Here is a 20,136-nt window from a genome sequence, read left to right as displayed (position 1 = left end):
CCAAAACCGTTGGATGGTTCAAATAGTTCAAACGGTTTGATCACCCAAGTCAACAGTTTGCTAACCAAATCAACGATTTTTGACAAAAAAACGATTCTAGGGTAAAATAGAACCAATCACTTGGTCGGTTCCCGGTTTTTCTTGTCCGGTTTTGAAAACCATGAGTTAAACAACTAAATTATATAAGAAATATTATAATAGAGGGCTGAAACTCAAAAAGCTAACAAAATTGTAGAATGAAGATTGAGGACGAAAAGGAAAAGGGAGAGAGATCATGGTTTTCAAAACAAGATTGGACTGGATGGTCAAATCGAAAAAACCTGGAACTGGTCAGGAACCGTTATTTTGCCAAAAATCATTGATTCGGTCAGCAAACCTCTGACCCGAGTAGTCAAACCGTTCAAACTATCCAACAATTTTAGCCATTTTTTATTTTTATTTTTTGTCAGAACAGGCTGTCTATTTGGTTCGAACGGTCAGATTACCTTAACCCTGCATTCTCCTTGACTCTCTCTCCTCTTCCCTTCCCATCACTTCTATTAAGCCAACTCAGTACCCTCTATCTCCATTTCCTAATTAGCTCAATATATTTTACCTAAAATCTTTTTCTACAACTCACGTTCCTCACTCTCTCAACCCAAATAGCTACTCTCCTTAATTAAAGTGATGTATTTTATTAGATCAGATATGGTTTGGTTTTTATTAATCCAACCCATTTACTTTGAATGGTATATTACCTATTGTTTATAATTAATTATTTTATTTTATTTTATTGTAACTCATACAAAAATAAATTAATTATTTTTGTCACTAATTAAAAATTCTCAAACAGTATTACTATTTTTAATAATTAACAATTTTCATTTTAGTAATAATTTTGGGAATAATTACTAATATTGTTAACAATTTACTAACAGTTTACTAAAATTAATTAATTCTTTTCATAACTAATTGAAAATATCAAAATTCACTTAAAGTCTATTATTTATAACCATGATTTATTAAAAAATTCCAAAATTTAATACTAAAACATATTATTGTTTTTAGTAATGAATATTATTAATATAATAATAACTATTGATTAATTAATTAGTGATATATTACTAAAAAAGTTAATTAATTACCAATAATAATTAATTATGTTATTAATATTAAAATTTAAAATTTAATAATTGTTTCATGAATAATTAAATTGATTATTCAATTAAATATTATTACTATTAATAATAGTAATATTTTTATAAATTAAGAATTATAAAATTTATTAATTCATAATTATTAATTATTAACTATAATTATAAATTTATTAGTACTTTTGTAAATATTAATATAAAATTTAAAAGTAATTATTAGCTATTTTTTGTGAATAATTAAAAAATACCAAAAAATATTACTATTCTTAGTAATTAATATTAGTATTAATAACTATAAATTAAAATTGATGCTATTAATTACTAGCAGGACCTTGCGATGCACAAGTTTTGTTAAAAGAATTTGAGGCAAAATGAGCTAGGGGTGTACCTTAGGTTGGGTGGGCCTAAATTGAGCCCAACCTAGTTTAACCCAAGCGTTTGCACAAGTTGGGCTTGAGTTTTTAAATTTCGAGGTAGGTTTAGGCCTAAAAAACTTAAGGCTAACTTAAACTCAGGTTGGGTTTGAGTTGAGGTCTCAAGTAGTTTAAGCTCAACCCAACCCAAATTGAGCATGTGCCAACATTTTATGATATACATATTTACCTATTATCAATATGTTCTACATGGAAATTGGGTTATAAAGCTCAATAAGCTCAAGCCCAAATCCAACCCAAAGATATTAGGCTAAGCTTGGGTTGGGCCTAAGTTGGTAAACCTACGCATGGGTTAGTAAATTATTATTAATTATTGTTATTCTATTTTTGCTATATATTAGTAATTTGTCGATAATTGTTGAAAATCACCAGTCATTTTTCTCTTACTAACCTGAGCTTTATCCCAACATCTTGAACTAGGCTTGGGATTGGACGTGTTGAGCTTTGTAGCCCAATTTCTAAGTAGAATATATTGATAATATATAGACATGTATATCACAAAATGTTGGACAGGCTCAAATTGGTTGAATCAAACTCTGGCTACTCAAGGCCTCAACCCAAGCCCAACCTAAATTTAAGTTAGGCCTGAGTTTTTTGGCCTAAGCCCAACTTGAAGTTGAAAAGTCAAGTCCAACCTGTGCAAAATCTTTGATTGAATTGGATTGAGCTCGGATTAGGCCTACTCAAATTACACCCCTAACTCCTTTTATCTCAAATTCTTTTAACAAAGCTTAGCCTGTGCATCACACGGATCCCCACTCCCCACTAATTGGGGTATAAGATAACCCACATAAGAGGATTGAACTTTTATCTTCTCCCCTTCAAAGTCAAAGCAACATCATACATGATTGGTGGACCGTGGACGTGGAATATTGGGATACGTGGTTGGGCCCGGGTTTGGTCCAAGAGGCATCACTCTTTTCTTCCTAACTTCCCACACTCAAAATCTATTGTTTGTTTGGAATTTTTGAGGGGTTGGTGAAGCCTGATCCTGTACACATCAATACTCCACACTGTCTGCAAAAGGAAAATAGAACTATGTCTGTATATTCACTTCTTATCTCCAAACAAAAAGAGTTAATATTGATATCCACCACTGATGTAACTATCTAACTAGTCCTTTTTTCTTTAACCGAAAACATTTTTGTTGATTTTTTTACCTATTTATGTGTGAATGAGGTCTAGGCTGTAAGTCCGATATATATCCAATATTTAATCAGAACCAACAAAAATATTAAATCTTGAGACATAAATTATGCTAGAATTTAATTGAAAATAAGAACAAGAAAGCTCAGCATGTAAAACACTGAAAGAAGATGAGAAAGATGGGCAGCTCACTGGTAAGTTTAATTTGACAAGCTGCAACTGATAGAAAGATTGTTTTAGGCTTGGGAACTAGCTCTTGAAGAAAAGCAAATAGAGGCCTCACAGATCTCTGAAGGCTCCAGTGGATAGAGAACACACTAGCAGGCATTGAGGCCTTAAGATATCTGATGATGAACTCCTAAGAACCAAATAATTCTGTTTTCTTTACCATCTTCAAGTTGCAATCAAAACTGAGGTTAGATCTAGCATTTATAGCATTGACATTTGATTTTGAAAGAAAATGAATGGGTAACAACATTAATCAACTATGAAAGTCAATACCAACATTAATCAGCAACGGAAACTCAATATATGTTGGATAACTCTAATCTGATTTCACAAGTCAAATTTTCTCCTATCTGAAGCAGGACTGCATAATCCAAACATCGTCAACTAGCTTTTTGTTCTTCAGCACACTCCACCATCTTTTCTTCCTTAGCTTCATTCCCCTTGCCTACCATCACTTCTTCCTTGGTTTTTTTAGTGTTCTCCATCATTTCTTTTTCTTTGTCTTCTTTGATGCTCTGCATATGTTCTTCCTTAACTTTCTCTCCATTTACTGACGTCTCTTTTTCCATGTTTTTTTCGGCATCCTCCACAATTTCTTCTTCTCTAACATCTGTGATTACCTGAAGCAGTTCCAAAGGGGTAGCTGCTGGGTCCAGCTCCCTGCAACCCTTTGGAGCATTTGGAGCTTCTTGACCTGTAAGCAAGTAAGAAGGAACCTGATGAGAGAACCGAAACATCTCTTCTCTTGGAATTGTCCTGACTTGCCCAGGGTCCAAATGCCGATGGAAGACTGTCTTGAAACCAGCAACCTTAACTAGAGGCGTGACAACCACACCATGCTCCTCCGTATAATCATCAAGCACCTCCACCATATCATACTTGTGTATCACTTCATCTGGGGTAAGCTCATTCCAATCAGGGGACCAGTTCCTATAGAGAGCCCAAATATCACCTTTTTTGGGAAATATACGGATAGCACCCCGCATCCCTTTTGTCCACCTAACCCTGTGGGAGAAAGAATTGAGGGAATCATTGACTTCATACCTCCCTACCCTAAAATCCCCACAAATCTTAGAAAATCCACATCCAATCCAATTTAGTGGCCCCAGCTCACTGTTGGTTTTGGAGTTCAGCCAACTGATCCGCATCTTGAATGGATTTGAGGATATTACAGTATGAATCATGGCATAATAACGAGGCATCCCATCATCATCATCATACGCAGCCCACACTTGGTTATCACCAAAGGATCTTTCAGTTCTATCCTTGTCAAAATCATGAAAATCTGGATCAGGTACACTGATTGACATGGGTTCCAGGGCTTCTGTATCTGAATCAGTACCACAAGCGCCAGGAAAATCTTTCTTAGAATGGATCTTTTTCTTGGTGTCCAAAGATTCACCAGACTCATTCTGATCACCCACCTCACCTTTTAATGTAGCCTTCTCTTTTTCCTTCTCTTTATCTTTCTCCTTATCTTTGTCTTTATCTGAAGGTTTTGCGATGGCAGCTGAGCTCCATTCAGTTAACTTCTTGCGAATTTCCAGCTTAGCCTTCTCCATGAGCATACTCCGAAGTTCAGACTGTGACAACTCCCTTATACTATTAGGTTTATTAGTAGAAACCCCATTAACTCTTACTGTTTCAAAATTACTATGCTTAAGCCCAGATATAATTCCAACCCCAACTCCATTTCCCATAGCAGTTTGATTTGTTCCATTGGTGCTATAACAGTTTCCCCCATTGTCATCTATACCTCCTCTTCTTTTTTTCATAGGCCTCTCTCCTTTGGCAACAGGGCTAGAGGCAGAATTAGAGAATGACGTAGATGAACCACTACCCATCTTTTTTGAAACATGATTCTTCCTCCGAAGGGCCTCTTCCCTCCTGGCAGCTGCTTGTGCTTCCTCCCTTTGTCTCTTAACTTTCTCATAAGCCTGCTGAACCACAGTAGCAGCTTGAGCAGTAGCAGAAGCAGAGGTAGTTGAATTCCCAACACCAGTTGTTTTAGAGAATGGACCCCACTGGAAGTTTGTGTGGCTAAAAGAATCAAGACCTGCAAAACCCCCTGGCCCCATATTCTGAGTGCTAGCAGAATTTCTTCCTTGGTTATAAGAATTCTTGTTTGTTGTATGATGGTTTGAATTCTGACGCTGCTGAGAGAAAGACCATGGTGTGGATGAATTAGAACCATTTGATGGTGGTGGTGCTGTTTCTACTGCTAAAAATGGCTCATGACAATTGGGGCAAAGGAGATTGTGATTCAGATAAACCCTGAGATACTCATATTGCATCTTACAACGATGACATGCAGTCCAAAATGTATTGGGTTTTGATGGATGGGATGAAGCAGGAACAGATGCAGTACCTACCCGAGTGCCACTCTTTGGAGGCTTTGCATTTGAGGTTGTATTATTGGTGAAATTATAAAAACCATTTGCACCAGGTGGTGCAGGTGGAACCCCACCAGGAGGTGGGACTTTCTGTTGGAATCCTTTGGAATTCCTCTTTTGGTCATATGCTGTTCTCTTAGCTTTGTCAGATAACAAACTCCAGGCCTCTGAAATAAGCTTAAAAGCCCCATCTGCCCCGACAGATTTGTTCTTGTCAGGGTGAAGCATGAGAGCCAGCTTCCTGTACTGTTTCTTTACTGTCTCATCATCAGCTAAGGGATTAACACCAAGTATCCCATACCAATCTGCCTCCCCGCTTATCTTGTTCTCTGCAGAGATATAAACATCAAGAGTTGCCAGCATTTGAGGTAGACCATCAAGTCCTGGATACAAGTTTTGGGCCTTCAAAGCAAATTTTTTCGCACCAGCAATGTCCTTTGCTGTAAACTTCCTCTCAGCAATTTCTTTTGCCCTGGTGGCCTCATCTTTATTGCACTCCATTTTCCTATATCACCAGATCACTCTTTATTTTCTTTATTATTTGTATGAAAGGTCGAAATCAACTAGAACTCAACCACCACAATCTGAGCCTACAACCCGAGGTCTTTCCATACTTCAAAAGGGGAGCCACGTCTAAATGTCCAAAACCTAGTTCAGAAAGAAAAATAAATACAATCCAAAAGAACAATGAGAACAACTAATTAAGCAAGGGGGAAAAAACAAGATTAATGCTCATACATAAAAGTTACATGTGAAGAAAACCAGAATAATATAATCCAGAAGAAGGACCGAAGCTTCCACTGAAGCATCCAAATCGCTGACTGAGACTACTATTTTCAATCACTCTTCGCAATGGGAAAAGTGTATCACGACAATTGTAAAAAATAACAAAATAATATTAAAAAGAAACAAGAATTACTACTATCGGGTAAGCAAATTAAGAGGGCTGGGTTGAGTTAACAAGAAAGCAGAGGGAATACATGGCATGGCAATATTAACAATAATTCATCCCATATACAAACAACGCGATAGAGAAACAAGCACACATTACGTGCAATCAGAAGACCGTAATTCTCTTGAAAATTCAAACATTCTCAGCGTAAGCCTCATAAACCATTTTAATCTGCCAGGTACTTCAGACGAAAACAAAGAGCCAAAACGGAGAAGGCTTTAATAACAAATTAACGAAAGCGAAAAAAAATAAAACACGTGCACCCACTTTGAAACAGACTCCAGAATCGAAACCAAACATCATCGGCCATGGATCTACAGAAACAAAGGTTTTGAACAAGTTCTAACGTTCGGAATTATCTTTTTAGTATCCCGAATTTCAGTACTTTGGACTGAGCCCTAGATTGTCTGATCTTGGTCGTCAGTACACGATAAACAGTAAAAAGCTATTCGATATAAAGCACACTAGAGGAGTGAAGGTAGGAGAAATTACCCATTAGAAATACTCTCCACGGTTTGAGGAATTTGAATCGCAGAGCCGCCATGGAAAGACCTCCATCACCAATTTTTTTGCCCCTTTTCCTTCCCCAAATCCAAAAAAATCCCCAAAACAGGACTTTTTGTCAAAACCCCTCAAAGCCTATACAGAATTTCTCAAATTCTATAACTCATTGAGAGGAAAAAGAAAATAAAAGTCACCAATGTATCATAGGCTTTCCTTGTTTTTTAAGTATTTTGTAGACCTTAACCCACCTTTTTTTATTGGCTGAAACCCTAACTAGAGTTAATTTTTAACTCTTGGAGTGGGTTTGTGAGTTACTTAAATATGGAAATTTATTAGGGTGGTAAGTTTCAGGAAAATTAATATTAATGCTGTTTTATTTTTAAAATTTTATATCTAAATAGGAGAGAAAATTCAAAAACCTTGTAGAATATACAATTATTATTTTATATGTATTTTGCTGTTTTTAAGAACAAAAGTTTATTTCTTTTTTATTTTTATTTTAGTTGAGAGGAAAATACAATTGTCAAAGTGGGACCCACATGTGTGAGGTTGGTTAAAGGAGTGGTGCTTCTTATTCTTAACCAAACCTGAAGTTGGATTAAAGGCTAGGGATAATTGACTAGGGTTAAGGATACTAGGGATAATTGACTAGGGTTAAGGATGCTATGGTTACCTATGGTTACCTATTGGTAGAGTACCTGTGGTTAGTGGTTATACTAACCTCACTGTGGGATTATTGAGTGACATGGACCACCCAAAAGATCCCCCACCTGGAGGTGCCTTGTTTCTGATTTATGAACTTCTTCTAACCGTGGGACCCACACCTTTGCTACATTCTAAATACTAAATTCCCCTCCAACATCAATTTCCATGGTATTGAGAAAATATCATTATAAACAAAAAAGAATGTAATTCATGTAGCAATATCTCACACATAATGCTCCACCTTTTCTTTATGTTGATTCTATATATAATTTAGTTGAAAAGGTGATTTGGTGGTATCTTTGACATACATACCTTTTAAAAAAGGGAATTTGCATATTTACTGTAATAATGTGATGAATTGTCATTTTTACATATGTGTGCATGTGTGATCCCTGGTGCATTATCTGTTTTATTAATTCCTATGATAATTGACACACTATTTAATTTAATCTGAACAACTGAACAAGTTCTCTCTCTCTCTCTCTGTGATTACTAAGTGAAACTACAACCAAGTTGGTTGAATATGTTCAATGCCTTCTCCTTCATGTTATGGTAGAGGAATGATTCTCTTTAGAAGACACTGGAACCACTGGATGTTCTGAAATGATAGATGGAGTTGCATTTGCTGTTGCTTGTTTTGAAGTTAGAACACTTACAATGAAAAATTCTAGGCACCAAGAGGAGTAACATCTTATATTTGAACTTGTGCTGCTTCTTACCATAAAAAAAATGAAAACTTGTGCTGGTTGACGATCAAATAGCTATTGCCCATTGGGTTTGAAGCAAGTTCAAGTAATCCCATTAGAATGTAGCAAAGAAGTAAAGCCATGCTGATCAAATATGGTTGAGAAGTTGCTAAAGCTTGCTCAGTGTTCAAGCACTGGTCACCGGAACATATAAAGAATCTAAAGCCAAGAGTTTGGATCAGCTACTTATACGCCGTGCCAACAACATTCCAACCAGATTCGTAATTGCGATTACATTGAGAATATATCCCACCAATGACAAGAAAGATGTTCGCAATGCATGGGAGGTTACAGTGGCTTGTTGGGGCAAGACTGATAGTGTTTTGTTGCAGATCCCTCCATACTTGCATACGAGAAAAGGGCACCTAGTGAGCAAGACACTTGGAAGCTGGAACTAGAGCTTGATGCTGGAAATAAGAAAAAAATGAAACGGAGAAAAACAAGTTAAGACAACTGATAATATTCTTTGGTTAATTGGTTATTCTGTAAGTGTGTTGCGTTGAAGGAATTGTTCCAGAATGGGGAATGATTATAATGATATAGAGGAGACTAATTAATTATCAGTTTCTTATTTGATAGACATTAGATTAGACAACAAGAATATATCTGAGTATGTGTTAATTGATTAAACTACATTTGTAAGTTGGGTAAATGTTAGTGAAGATGCCATATGAAAAGGAATTTGGATTAATTAGGTGAACGCTTTGACTGTTTAATGGGTTGTGGAATTAATGATAAGGTTTAATAAATTTACGGGTTCCACTGTAAAATTAAATGTGCAGGTCTCATATATTTTTGCTGTTGTGGGACCTTATCATTAGTTTCACAACCCATTAAACAGCTGAAGGATTCAACTAAACGTTACTCTATGAAAATCCCTCTTCATAGTAAGTAAAAATAGCAATCTCATTGGCATCATCCGTTTTACTATTTTGCATTATTGCATATGACCAAGATTTTCTTTTCTTTCTCCTGCTCACAAGTCGCAAGTTACGTATCTTGCCTGGAACATTGTTTTTGGACCCACCTACATGTAATATACATTTATCTTTGCTCTATAAAGCCGATACCTGCCTTCCTTTCATGTCAAACCACTGTCCCAAAAATTTAATCCTTTTATTTTTTTCGCCTCCCCACCTAAAACATAGGAGAAATTTTAAAATGCCATTCAGTACTTTGGGGCAAGGTTTTTAAAATCGAACCAGTCAGGGTCTAGTTTTCAGAGTGAAGCGGTCCAATTGTTCGAACTGAATGGATGGTCTGTTCTGATAAAAAAATATAAAATTAAAAAAAAAAATTGAAAAAAAAACAGTCAAACCGTTGAACGATTCTAACTGCCCAAATCAACAGTTTACTGACCAAATCAACGTTTTTTTGGCAAAATAACGGTTTTAAGATAAAATAGAACCGGTCACCTGACCGGTCCGACCATCCGGTCCAATCTGGTTTTTGAAAACCATGCTTTGGGGGCAGTGAGAGAATTACCCCCCACCCGCAGCCCACCCTTGCTATTAGCATTTTAGCATTCCGTCAATTAATTCCAGAAAAGATTCACATGTGAGACTTTTAATATTTCTAAAATCTTAAACTGTCGTAATGTTATTTTATGAGATCATTTTATTTTGTAGAAAATTGTTAAAATATAACACAGAAAATACAACAAAAAAAATGAAGAAAAAGAGGAATATAAAATACAATATATAAAAATAGAAAATTTAAGAAAAATTCAGAAAATACAAACATATACCATGCTTTAACATGCCTATTTTCATTATTTTGATAATTTTTTCTCAGCCCATCAAATTTTAAATGGACATTTTAATAATCTTACCTTTATTGTTAAGATTGTCAACGAATCAGGAATAGAGTGTTAGAATCCAAAAAAATCAAAGGGGGCCATTTTTACAAATGAAAAAGAATGTTTAAGGGGGCAAAGTATCTCTACTCCAAAAGTACAATAGTGGGAGTCTATAATTTACCTTAAAGAATAGGATAAATTTCTTAAACTATTCTTATGGTTTAACTAATTGAATTGATTAAGTGTATCCTTATTATTTGAAAATTAACTAACGTTATCCCTAATATTTCTGACAATTGACATTCATTAATATTCCGTCAGAATTTATTCATTTTAAAATCCAATTTTACTCTCCACCTCCCTCCCCATCTTTCTCTCTCTCCCCTTCTTTTTCCTGTTGGGTTCAGTCCCTCTCCCTCCCTCTCTCTCTTTCCTGTCCGTCTCTGGTGACCCTCCACCAGATTAAACTAAATCCATTTTCAGCGGTATACTCTTGCTCTTCCTTTGACATCGCCCTTCGAGCAGGCAAAGAGTCCTGGCGAACGCCGCCGATAGAATCAATTGGTTGACCTTTATCAGCAATTCGCATCCTTCCCGGAGATTCTCGTCGATGAGATTTTTAGCTAAGTTTTGAACCATTTCATATTTGTGGGAGCTGACTGGGATATCGTTGATGATGGACAGAATATGAGAGAGTGCTTGAGCGATACCGGAGTCTCCTTGGGTCGGGAATTCCCACTTAATGTGGTGGGGTTTGAGAAGAAAGTCAGCCGCTGATTTGGCAATTAAGGAAGGGAAGATAGAAGGTAGGAAACAAAGAAAAAATAAGAGAAGTTGGATAAGAAGGTAGCAAATGAATTGGAGAAGCTTAACCTTTCTAATAAATTGAGAAGGGATTTGTCAGTGAAGATGAATATAGAGGTTACCAAATTCCGAAGAAGAAAAGGAGCCATAGCGGTGGCTGAGTTCTCCATTGTCATCATATCCTATTTATCTGGTTCTAGTCTGAATGTCTGATTCTTCTCCCTCCGCCGGTATCATTTCTGAACTACATTATTTAGCAGATTTATGTATCTATGTAAATATGGGTTACACCGTCAGAAACCTGTTGCAGCGGCGGCAGTATTCCTAAGCTCAGAACACTTGTAGTGTTTAGCCGTAGAAACCCTTCCTACCCAAGTCTCTAAAGTCTCTAAGCGACATTATTCTTTCCTCTTTTTCTTGTTTTATTTTAAAAATTTGAAAAAAATAAAATGTAAAATAGTCTTATTCATCTTTCTATTAACGAAGGCTAACGGTAAGGGAAATAGGAATAGCGTTAATCAATTTCAAACAGTAGGGTAAGTATAAGGATAGTTTAAGAAATTTATGCTAAAGAATATCCTTCATCTTATCCCATGCAGGGTGTATGACTGACATTTTTTTTTTTTTTTTTATGTCTCGTGTATACATACCTGAAAGGATGTGTTTGATTTGATTTAAGGACATTTTGGTAGCCCTACCGTCGTAACACTACCATGTATATTATAATGGGTAGCCTCTTCTTGGAATAGAAGGGATGGATGAAGGTTGCTTTTCTATCAAAAACGTCTTATTCAAAGGCTCCATTCAGAAAATATCCTATATTGTTACCTGCTAATAAGAATCATTCAAACCATACTTTCTTGATATGATTATGCATAGAGTTTTATTTTGGAAACAAACTATTTATACATACAGTGTAAATAAATGGACATGTACAATTATCTTATTATAGATTAGGTAATTACATAAATTAATATGATTTTTTTTTTGTTTTTTTATAAATGCATCTTAATGCTTTCATCTAATCGTACTCGGGTGGGTAAATGCTGATTGGATTAATTATCTACTCTTTCAAGCCGAGTTGGATGAATATGATTTTCTCTTCCTTCTATTATATTCAATCAATATCTAACAATTTCATCTTTTTTTTTTTATCTTTTTCTATACCGAAATTATTCTTGGTTTTATCTTCTTCCACATATATAACAAACTAATTAAGTTTAGTCGTCTATGTTACTGTCTATTTTTGCCACTTTAACCCTTCGTGTATAATTTATGTAGGTTCCTACATCTGAACTTACTGATATAAGAATTTCTTCCATCTTCAACTTCTTTACTCGCTGTTACTCGGAATAGTGTCTAGTTAATTCCACGACACCTCCTTCCTGACTTATGCCCTTTCTAGCTGCATTAACAGTTGCAGCTAACACACTGTCACGACTCATCAGCTTGAAACTAGAATCCATGCCTTCATAGCTTTAGAAACCTTAATTACTCCTTTATTTTGGTTTGACAACAACTCCATTAATTCTGGCAAAAGGACCAAAATGTCCTATCTCCTATGGTAATCAGTGCACTTGCCAGTCTTCACACCAAAACAAGCGAAAGTAATTTCAAATATATTCTACTTCTGCCCCACGAGGAGAGAAATGGAAATTACTTTTCTTTTCGTTTCTTTTTTTTTTTTTCTCTATTAACAATATTTCTAACCATGAATTGTTCGGGTAGCTAGGTTCCTACTTGTCACGTACATATCCAACTTATAACCAGTAACCAGAAGCTATATGGATTTACTAGTTTATTCCCTTATAAGGAGTCTATTCTATATAATATATAAAAAGTTATAAAAAAAATATGACAAAGACGGCTTACTGACCCAGCAATAATAAACTTGTTAGCACTACCGGACTACCGGATTCTCAGGGATAATAAACTTGGGTTCCTTGTTAGCACTACCGGACTTAAATCTGGGCTTGGTTTTAGGCTTGTTCAGTAAATAGATCAGGCCCAGTCATATGGATTTAAGAAATCATACTAATAAACCCACAGTCATATGGATTTAAGAAATCATACTAATAAACCCCACTAAGGGTAGATGGCAATGGACCGGTTTTGGGTTGGACCCCATCCAGTCCAAATTCAATTTGGACAGATCGAATGGACCAACAAGACATTGGATTGGATCAATCCGGTCCAAAATATTCATTAGATTGGATTGAACCTAGTCCGTCTATAACAAATTTATATTATATTGGATTGGATTAAGCCAATATTTAGTCCATTGATATAAGATAAGAATATGTGTCAATGGACCAGGTTTGGGTTGAAACCAATCTAAATCAAAATGAATTTGAACAGATTGGATGGTCCAGACATTGAATTGGACCAGTCCAAATTGGTCCAAAACATTCATCAGATTGGATTGGACCTGGTCCATTTATAATGGAATCACATTAGACTGGATCTTGGACCAAATCCAGTCCAATTGACACCTCTATATTAGCATGGTCAATCCTCAATATTAATTCTCTCTTAGGGCCTTAGTCTCAGCTAAGCTACTAAGGTCCAGAACACACTAAGGCCCCCAGTCTCCGCGGTGCTGGTGTCAAGCGAATAAGGCAATGTTTGGGTTGTTGCTTTGGGTCTCATTCTTTTAATTCTTGTTCATTTCTGGGCAAGAATGTACAATTATGAAAAGCATTAGATCGCCTAGCTACAGAATTACTCATTCTTTTCAGAATGAAAAATCAGCCCATGTATGTAGTAGTTATTAGGTCATCTTCAGGTGGATCACCTGTGATCTAATATGCTAATCAAATAGCCACTTAGCAAGCCACATATCTATTATAAATTGAGAGATGTGTGACTGCAATTCAGGGCGCGGATAGCGAGTGGGTAAGAAAAGTGAGTAGGAAATCTGGACTCACCGCTTAGTCCCTTGGCTGAGAATATTAGTTGCAAATATCCTTTTTACACCACACCTAATGGTAACATATCATGCACAGGAAGCTCCCAAACAACGAACTTTTTCACACTGTTACAAAATAAGAAGTCAACAATTCCAATCTGCAACATGGGCATGGCTAGCCGTTTTGACCATGTTACCATTCCATGGGATTCACACACTGGGACATCCTCATTTTCCAAACATCATTATAGGAAACGGGAAACGGTGCATTAATTTGTAGCCTGTGTACAGCTTTCCCCCTCCAGTAAAATAACAGAATTTCAAGCAGCGACGTCGATTATTTTGGCAAATCATCTCTCCCGAGAAAAGGATACATATTACTCAGTCAAATAAAATACATAAATTTGAAAGGTTGTAGTTACAACTAACAACCACAATGCACCCCCGTAGATGTAAAAAATCTCACAGGTGAAGAACCTCAGACCAAATAAATGTCTTCAGAAGATAGAGAGGAGACACAAGAGGCAACATTCGAGCAGAGAAATGAATCTGCTTTATGACAAAACCCTGTAGCTAGCACAAGCATATAGAAACACCAAATTCTGCTTTTCTTCTCTCCAGAGAAGACGCCCATATCACGTGCCTCCCTCAACAGCCACTTCTTTAGAGACAATCTAGTTAAGAAATAAGGGAGACCCATGACCTTATATAAGTAGGACAATATACCACCAGAAGAAACAGATTAGGTTCTACTCTTTTCGTAAAAATTATCTTCTGGGACTAGTCTCTTGCTCCAAACTAAGTACGTGATTTTCCATAGAGATTTTTGTAGACAATCTTGGTCCGGTAAACAACAATCAAGCTCAACAAGACTGCAACGATGCAGAGTCCAGACATTATCATGGAAGTAAGAAAAAAGCATATAGCGCCCTCACACTTAAGTGACTCGTCCATACCAAGTAACACATCAGGCATCTTCCCTGGCAGATTTCCTAAGTTTCTATGAGCTTGTTTCTCTGCTTCATGATCATAAATACTGCTAGCAATGAGACCAGAAAAGATTAGAGATCCTGCAGGATTTGCTAGTGTGAGGAAATTATATAAAGCTCCAAAGTTTTTCAAGCCAAACAGTTCAGACGCTGCAGCAGGAACAATTGCCCAATGGGCCCCATAACCAAGTCCAGTCAACAAAGTACCAATGTACATTGCCCCAGGCCATCCCATAGCAAAGAAGAAGTGCCCAATTGCCATAATAACCTGAGCTACAGCCATGGCCGCTGGCCTTGGATATGCATAATCCCTGCACAAAATACATCTTAATAATTAGATAGAGGAAACAGGTGAAACAATCAAAAGTAAATAGCAGGTTTTCAGTGCAGTAGGTCGCACCTTACAATAACCTCAGAGAAGTAACCACCACCAATACGACCAAGGAAGTTCCAAATGCTTATCATGGACACAAATATATGTGTATTGTCATACCCCAAAGACTGGCTTATTTGGCCCAAATTATCAATCACTGTCAACCCAGAACCTGAACCCAATAAGAGGGAGAAAAAGATGAGCCATAAATCTGCCTTTATCAGTGCCTGCATCAAGGTGAAATCTTCCCCTCTACGTGGGCCCTTCCGTCTCTTCACTCTAACAGCTCCTTCTGCAGCTGCTTGGAATAGTTTTGCTTGCAACTGAGCAATGCGTTTTTGCCTTTCTGATGCCGGGAGCAAATCAACTTCCCTAGGTTTCTCATCTTCCACCTCACTAAAAATAACCTCATTCACATCCTGTCCAGATTTACTAGGTCCATCTTTCTGAGACTCAGGTAGAAGGCTTTCTTCAGCAGGTGCTCTCACACCTGAGGAAAAACTCAGTAGCATGGGAATCACAATGGGAAGCAATAAGAGAATGAATAAAATAACTGTAAATAGTGTGACCACAGTGTGGTTCAGATCAACGATATCTTCAACAAGCATGACCCCCATCAAATAAGCAGCCAAAAGGATGCACACACTGTAGATAAATGTGAAACTTGAACCATCAGATGACCGAACTTGTCTGTGACCTCCAACCGGTCTAACAATAAACATCAATGCTATGATTACCATGGAAGGCCCAACTGCAACCATAAAAATGATTGTCGCTTGATCAGGAGCATTTACCATTGCATATATCTGAGTTAGGATTGCACCACCCAATCCAGCAAATCCCTTTAGTATGCCCACTACAGGACCACGGCTTTTTGGGAAGTTCTGTACACATGAAACCAGTGCTGCCGTGTTGAAATAAGTCTCACCATTTGTTCCCACAAATATAAGAATGCACATCTGCACAGCACATCTCAAACATGATTAACAGTTTACCAAGGCAAAACACAGCTAAATATACTGATATTTCTACAGCTTTCTAGTGGGCATTCCTGGACATTATTGAATATCTCCATTCTCCACACAGAGAATGGAATCACCAAAAAATTCATCAAATCATACTCATATTTGGTATTACATATTGATGATGATGATGATGATGATAAAGATGGTCTTACAGACTGGATATCAGGACAGGTAATCCATAGTTATCACATAAGTCCCACAAACAGCTCACAGAGAGGCCCATACATGATCACTGCAAATATGTTAGATTTTGAATTATCAATTTTCACCATGGTGAATGGATTGAAAAATGACTTTCGAACTCTGCATATGTGAGTCTAGATCTAAGTAACAACTACATAATGGTAACCAGATCTGGAGCAGGTATAGGCATGCCAAATTAGAAAAACTCCTAATCTGCATTGCAGCATAGGTGCAGAAAATGGAAATATATACTTACATCTGCATTTTGGACTAACACATACTATACACATAGTGTTGCATGTAATTATTTGACACTATTTGGTTAATTTAAAATTCAAGAGATCCTCATGCATTTATGCATGGGATTGTGGAAACTTTTTTCTCATGATGCAAGTTGTAAAAACCAAATTTGGTAGAAGATAAAAGTGGTATCCAGCAATGCTGCTATTTAATCCATCACACTTGCTTATTTTTCTAAAAGAAGAATATCTACCACTTATTATTGTTGAAACCACATATCTAGAAATTTAGGAGCACAATTCAATATTTTTAGGAACACATTCCCATTTCTAGCATTGCAAATCACAGTTTAGAGTGGATAGGCACCTTTTTTGCATGGTTGTGGTTACTAAGATCTAGATATTACATATATAGAGGGTAGTTAAACTTCTATAAGCCTCAAATCATAGATTTAGCCTAGTAATTAACAGGTAGAGGAATTATATCCAGGCAACAATTCTAAAGTGAAAAACCATGCATGGAGAAAACCATTCATTTTCCATGCCAGTCCAAATTATGTATATGCTAACCAATTGTATCATGAAGGCATAACCCCATTCCCTGTGGGGTGATTAACAGCGATGATTTTCATCAGAAGATTAATTAAATGACGTTCAGTAATGCATTAATCAAATATGGCATTGAAGAACTAGGATTTCATTGCTGACTTAAAAACTATAATCACTGGAACTATTTGGATGGAATTAGATAGGGACTGTTTGGTTACAGCTTAAGTGGCTTAACTGAATGACATGTTCCTTTGTCTTTTAGTGAATAAGTTATTGAGGAGGTTGTGACTTGTGAGTTTCTAAATGACTGAAGCTGAAGTTGGGTAGATTACATACTCTTGATTATTTTATTATGTAACTACTTTATCTGCTAAAAGACAAAGCAATAAGCCATTCAGTTCAGCAACTTCAATCATCATCAAATGGCCCACTTTCCTTGCAATATTTAAAACCAAAAACATACACATCCCATATTGTGGATCTACAGAATCACCCTGATCTTTCTTATATCAAGTAAAGACTTCCTCAGTTTTGGCATGTTATTCAATGAAAACAATATAATATGATATTTTTCTTAGACAAGAGTTCCTCCTGTCTCTGAAGTAAATATTTCCTTCTCTTGCCAACTAATGCTTTGTAACTCATCCAAGTTTTCAGAAAAAAAAAAGTGCATTTGAACAATTATGAGAAAGCAAGTCATTTGCCTGAGATTCCAATGCAGCAAAACAGAAAAGTACAGGTTTTCTCTGGTAGGTGGAGGATAAGAGCCACTTATGACTCCTAGGAATTTCAAGAAGCAAGTGCAAGGAAAACATTATGAATTTCCGAAGAACGAACTCCAACTCCATATAGAATTGCTGGAAACAAAGAATTGAGAACAATAGAGAACATAAAATCAAAGATTTATGTTATGCATTTCAATAAATGATGAATAATTTCATGATCTTTTTTTATAAGTATAATTTCATAAGATTTTACTATACAAATCCCAGTATTAAAGCCATTGAATTATGAGACAACACATATAGAAACATAAATTAAACATAACATCCATGCAGTGAGTATGAAATTAAATAAATACAACACTTATCAAGTAAATGGCAAATTATTAGCTTTCCTCATTTATCCAACTTGTCAAATTTGTAGCAATTTAATACCTTGGAAGAAGTGAATCTGACTTTTCCATAAAAGGAAAAAAGAAAAATTAGAAGCCACTTCTAAAAACTGTTAGTTCAATTTGTTACTTATTAACAAAATCAAACTAATAAATCCAATTAAAAAAGGAATCCAGTTGACAAAATAAAGCAACTATGTCATCTGGAAGTGAGAACAACTACCCAAATTCAGGCAACAAACCCCTTCATCAGACTAATAATAATTATTTATATCATCACCATGATAATTTCCATCACCAACATTATTACCACTAAGAAAACTCTCAAAAAAAAAAAAAAAAAAAAAAAACAGATTAAGAAAAGGATAACTACTTTTGTGATAGCAGTAGGGTCTTCCATGTATCAAATTCATCCCAAATTAACCCTTTTTCATGAACCTAGATTCTTAAAACTACAACAACTAGTGATCCTGATTCCTAACCAAGATATCGTTCATAGTAATAATAATGATAATGATGACGATGATGATGATGATAATAATAACAATAATAATAATAAATATTCGTTTTAAATGATAAATGACTAACTTCTTCATTCATATATGAAATTAGACTAGCTCCTTCTGTTTATTTAAATCATCAAATTCAGCAACTATTTCAGGTATAGTAGAGGTAGTTCATTTTACATAGCAACCAACATACGGGTTAGCCAAAACCAAGTATGATATCCCAACCCAATTAAAGAATAATTTTCCAAAAGAAAATGAAAATGAGAAGAAAAGGAAAGAAATATTTCATGTTTCAGAGTAAAAAGAAAGTCACCGAAATAAGTAAAATGAAGAAAACAAGAAATAATAATATTATAATAATAATAACAATTATAGGAAATATAAGACGCAGCTCAACTTACCGCCCACAAAGGCAATATCGGCACTCTACCCGTTACAATCAGCCAAACCCACCCATACCCAATAAAGTTCTGTAATGCACCGACGAGAAGAGCTCCCCAAATGGGCAGGCTCTCAAACAAACTCCCAGCCAGAAATCCAACACTATCCCCAAGATCCTTGGCTACACCCAATCTCGCTATCTGTCTCTGATTGTAGTTGAGAGAGCTCTTTATCACGGGGGAAATACTCCCAAACAGATAGCCAATCCCCGCGCAGGATTGAATCCACATTGCGGCAACGAACACAAGCCATCTGTTATTGATGAAAGCCCTAAACTTTTCCTTGAATGACAGCATCTTCCCGAACATCTAAGTTCAAAAGAGAAGCAAAAAAAAAACAGAAGAAAACTTTATCCAATCGAGATACGACACCGAGAGGATCTTCTGTTGCTTCTTATTTCCAGGCGATTTTGTTTTCCTGAGATTTTCGGTCAATCGGATTAAAGAAGAATCAGAGAAAGAGAAGGTATCTTTTTTTTTTTGGTTTTGTCTTCCCGCAAAAGAACAGGTTGAAGGGAAGGGAGGACGAACGACGTTCTTTGCTGGATCATGAAATCGTGGGATGACTCAGGCTTAAAGGCTGGTCATTTATTAGTGGAAAAAATTAAACTTTTGAAAATGCACAAAATTGAACTCAAAATTTCTGTAATGCCACTGTACGGAACCCACGAAAGGAACGAAGGATACTGGATACCATAACATAGGAAATTAGGAATATGGGATTATTGGCATGGGCATGGGATATCTCCGAGCGGGAACCAGATGAGCTGAAGACAAATTCCTGCACATCAGGCTGGGTTACCTCTATGTAATTTTGTATTGAACATCGGCGTGTTCACTCGTGACTCGTGAGGGGGTAACCCAGCCCAGTGACTCAGTGAGCATATATTTTGTCTTCCAGTCAGGATCTGTAATTTTGTATTGAACATTGGCGTGTTCACTCTTGACTCGTGAGGGGGTAACC

General features: G+C 36.3%; 2 protein-coding genes across 2 annotated transcripts; both read right to left on the bottom strand.

Moving 5' to 3' along the window:
* Positions 1–3,129: 3,129 nt before the first annotated feature.
* On the bottom strand, positions 3,130–7,006 carry LOC148853501 (uncharacterized). The gene is made up of 2 exons (XM_088941957.1): positions 6,779–7,006; positions 3,130–5,982 (listed from the first exon to the last, which is right to left on the bottom strand). Exon 2 carries the CDS (start codon positions 5,833–5,835, stop codon positions 3,322–3,324), a length of 2,514 nt encoding a protein of 837 aa, XP_088798083.1. The 5' UTR covers positions 5,836–5,982; positions 6,779–7,006; the 3' UTR covers positions 3,130–3,321.
* A 6,990-nt stretch (positions 7,007–13,996) lies between these two features.
* LOC148853500 (protein NUCLEAR FUSION DEFECTIVE 4-like) lies at positions 13,997–19,736 on the bottom strand. The gene is made up of 3 exons (XM_088941956.1): positions 19,134–19,736; positions 15,141–16,072; positions 13,997–15,051 (listed from the first exon to the last, which is right to left on the bottom strand). Exons 1-3 carry the CDS (start codon positions 19,479–19,481, stop codon positions 14,550–14,552), a joined length of 1,782 nt encoding a protein of 593 aa, XP_088798082.1. The 5' UTR covers positions 19,482–19,736; the 3' UTR covers positions 13,997–14,549.
* Positions 19,737–20,136: the final 400 nt, after the last annotated feature.

The sequence above is a fragment of the Nelumbo lutea genome, chromosome 4 (genome assembly GCF_056320005.1).
Source record: "Nelumbo lutea isolate HS-2025 chromosome 4, American lotus-T2T, whole genome shotgun sequence".
NCBI classification, from domain to species: domain Eukaryota; kingdom Viridiplantae; phylum Streptophyta; class Magnoliopsida; order Proteales; family Nelumbonaceae; genus Nelumbo; species Nelumbo lutea.
This window is presented reverse-complemented; position numbering and strand designations above follow the sequence as displayed.

Coding starts and splice junctions, on each gene's coding strand:
- LOC148853501 (XM_088941957.1), bottom strand. CDS start 5,835: ATGGAGTGCAATAAAGATGAGGCCACCAGGGCAAAAGAAATTGCTGAG.
- LOC148853500 (XM_088941956.1), bottom strand. CDS start 19,481: ATGTTCGGGAAGATGCTGTCATTCAAGGAAAAGTTTAGGGCTTTCATC. Junction 16,073..19,133: donor CGATATTGCCTTTGTGGGCG/GTAAGTTGAGCT, acceptor TGTGCTGTGCAG/ATGTGCATTCTTATATTTGT. Junction 15,052..15,140: donor TTCTCTGAGGTTATTGTAAG/GTGCGACCTACT, acceptor TATTTTGTGCAG/GGATTATGCATATCCAAGGC.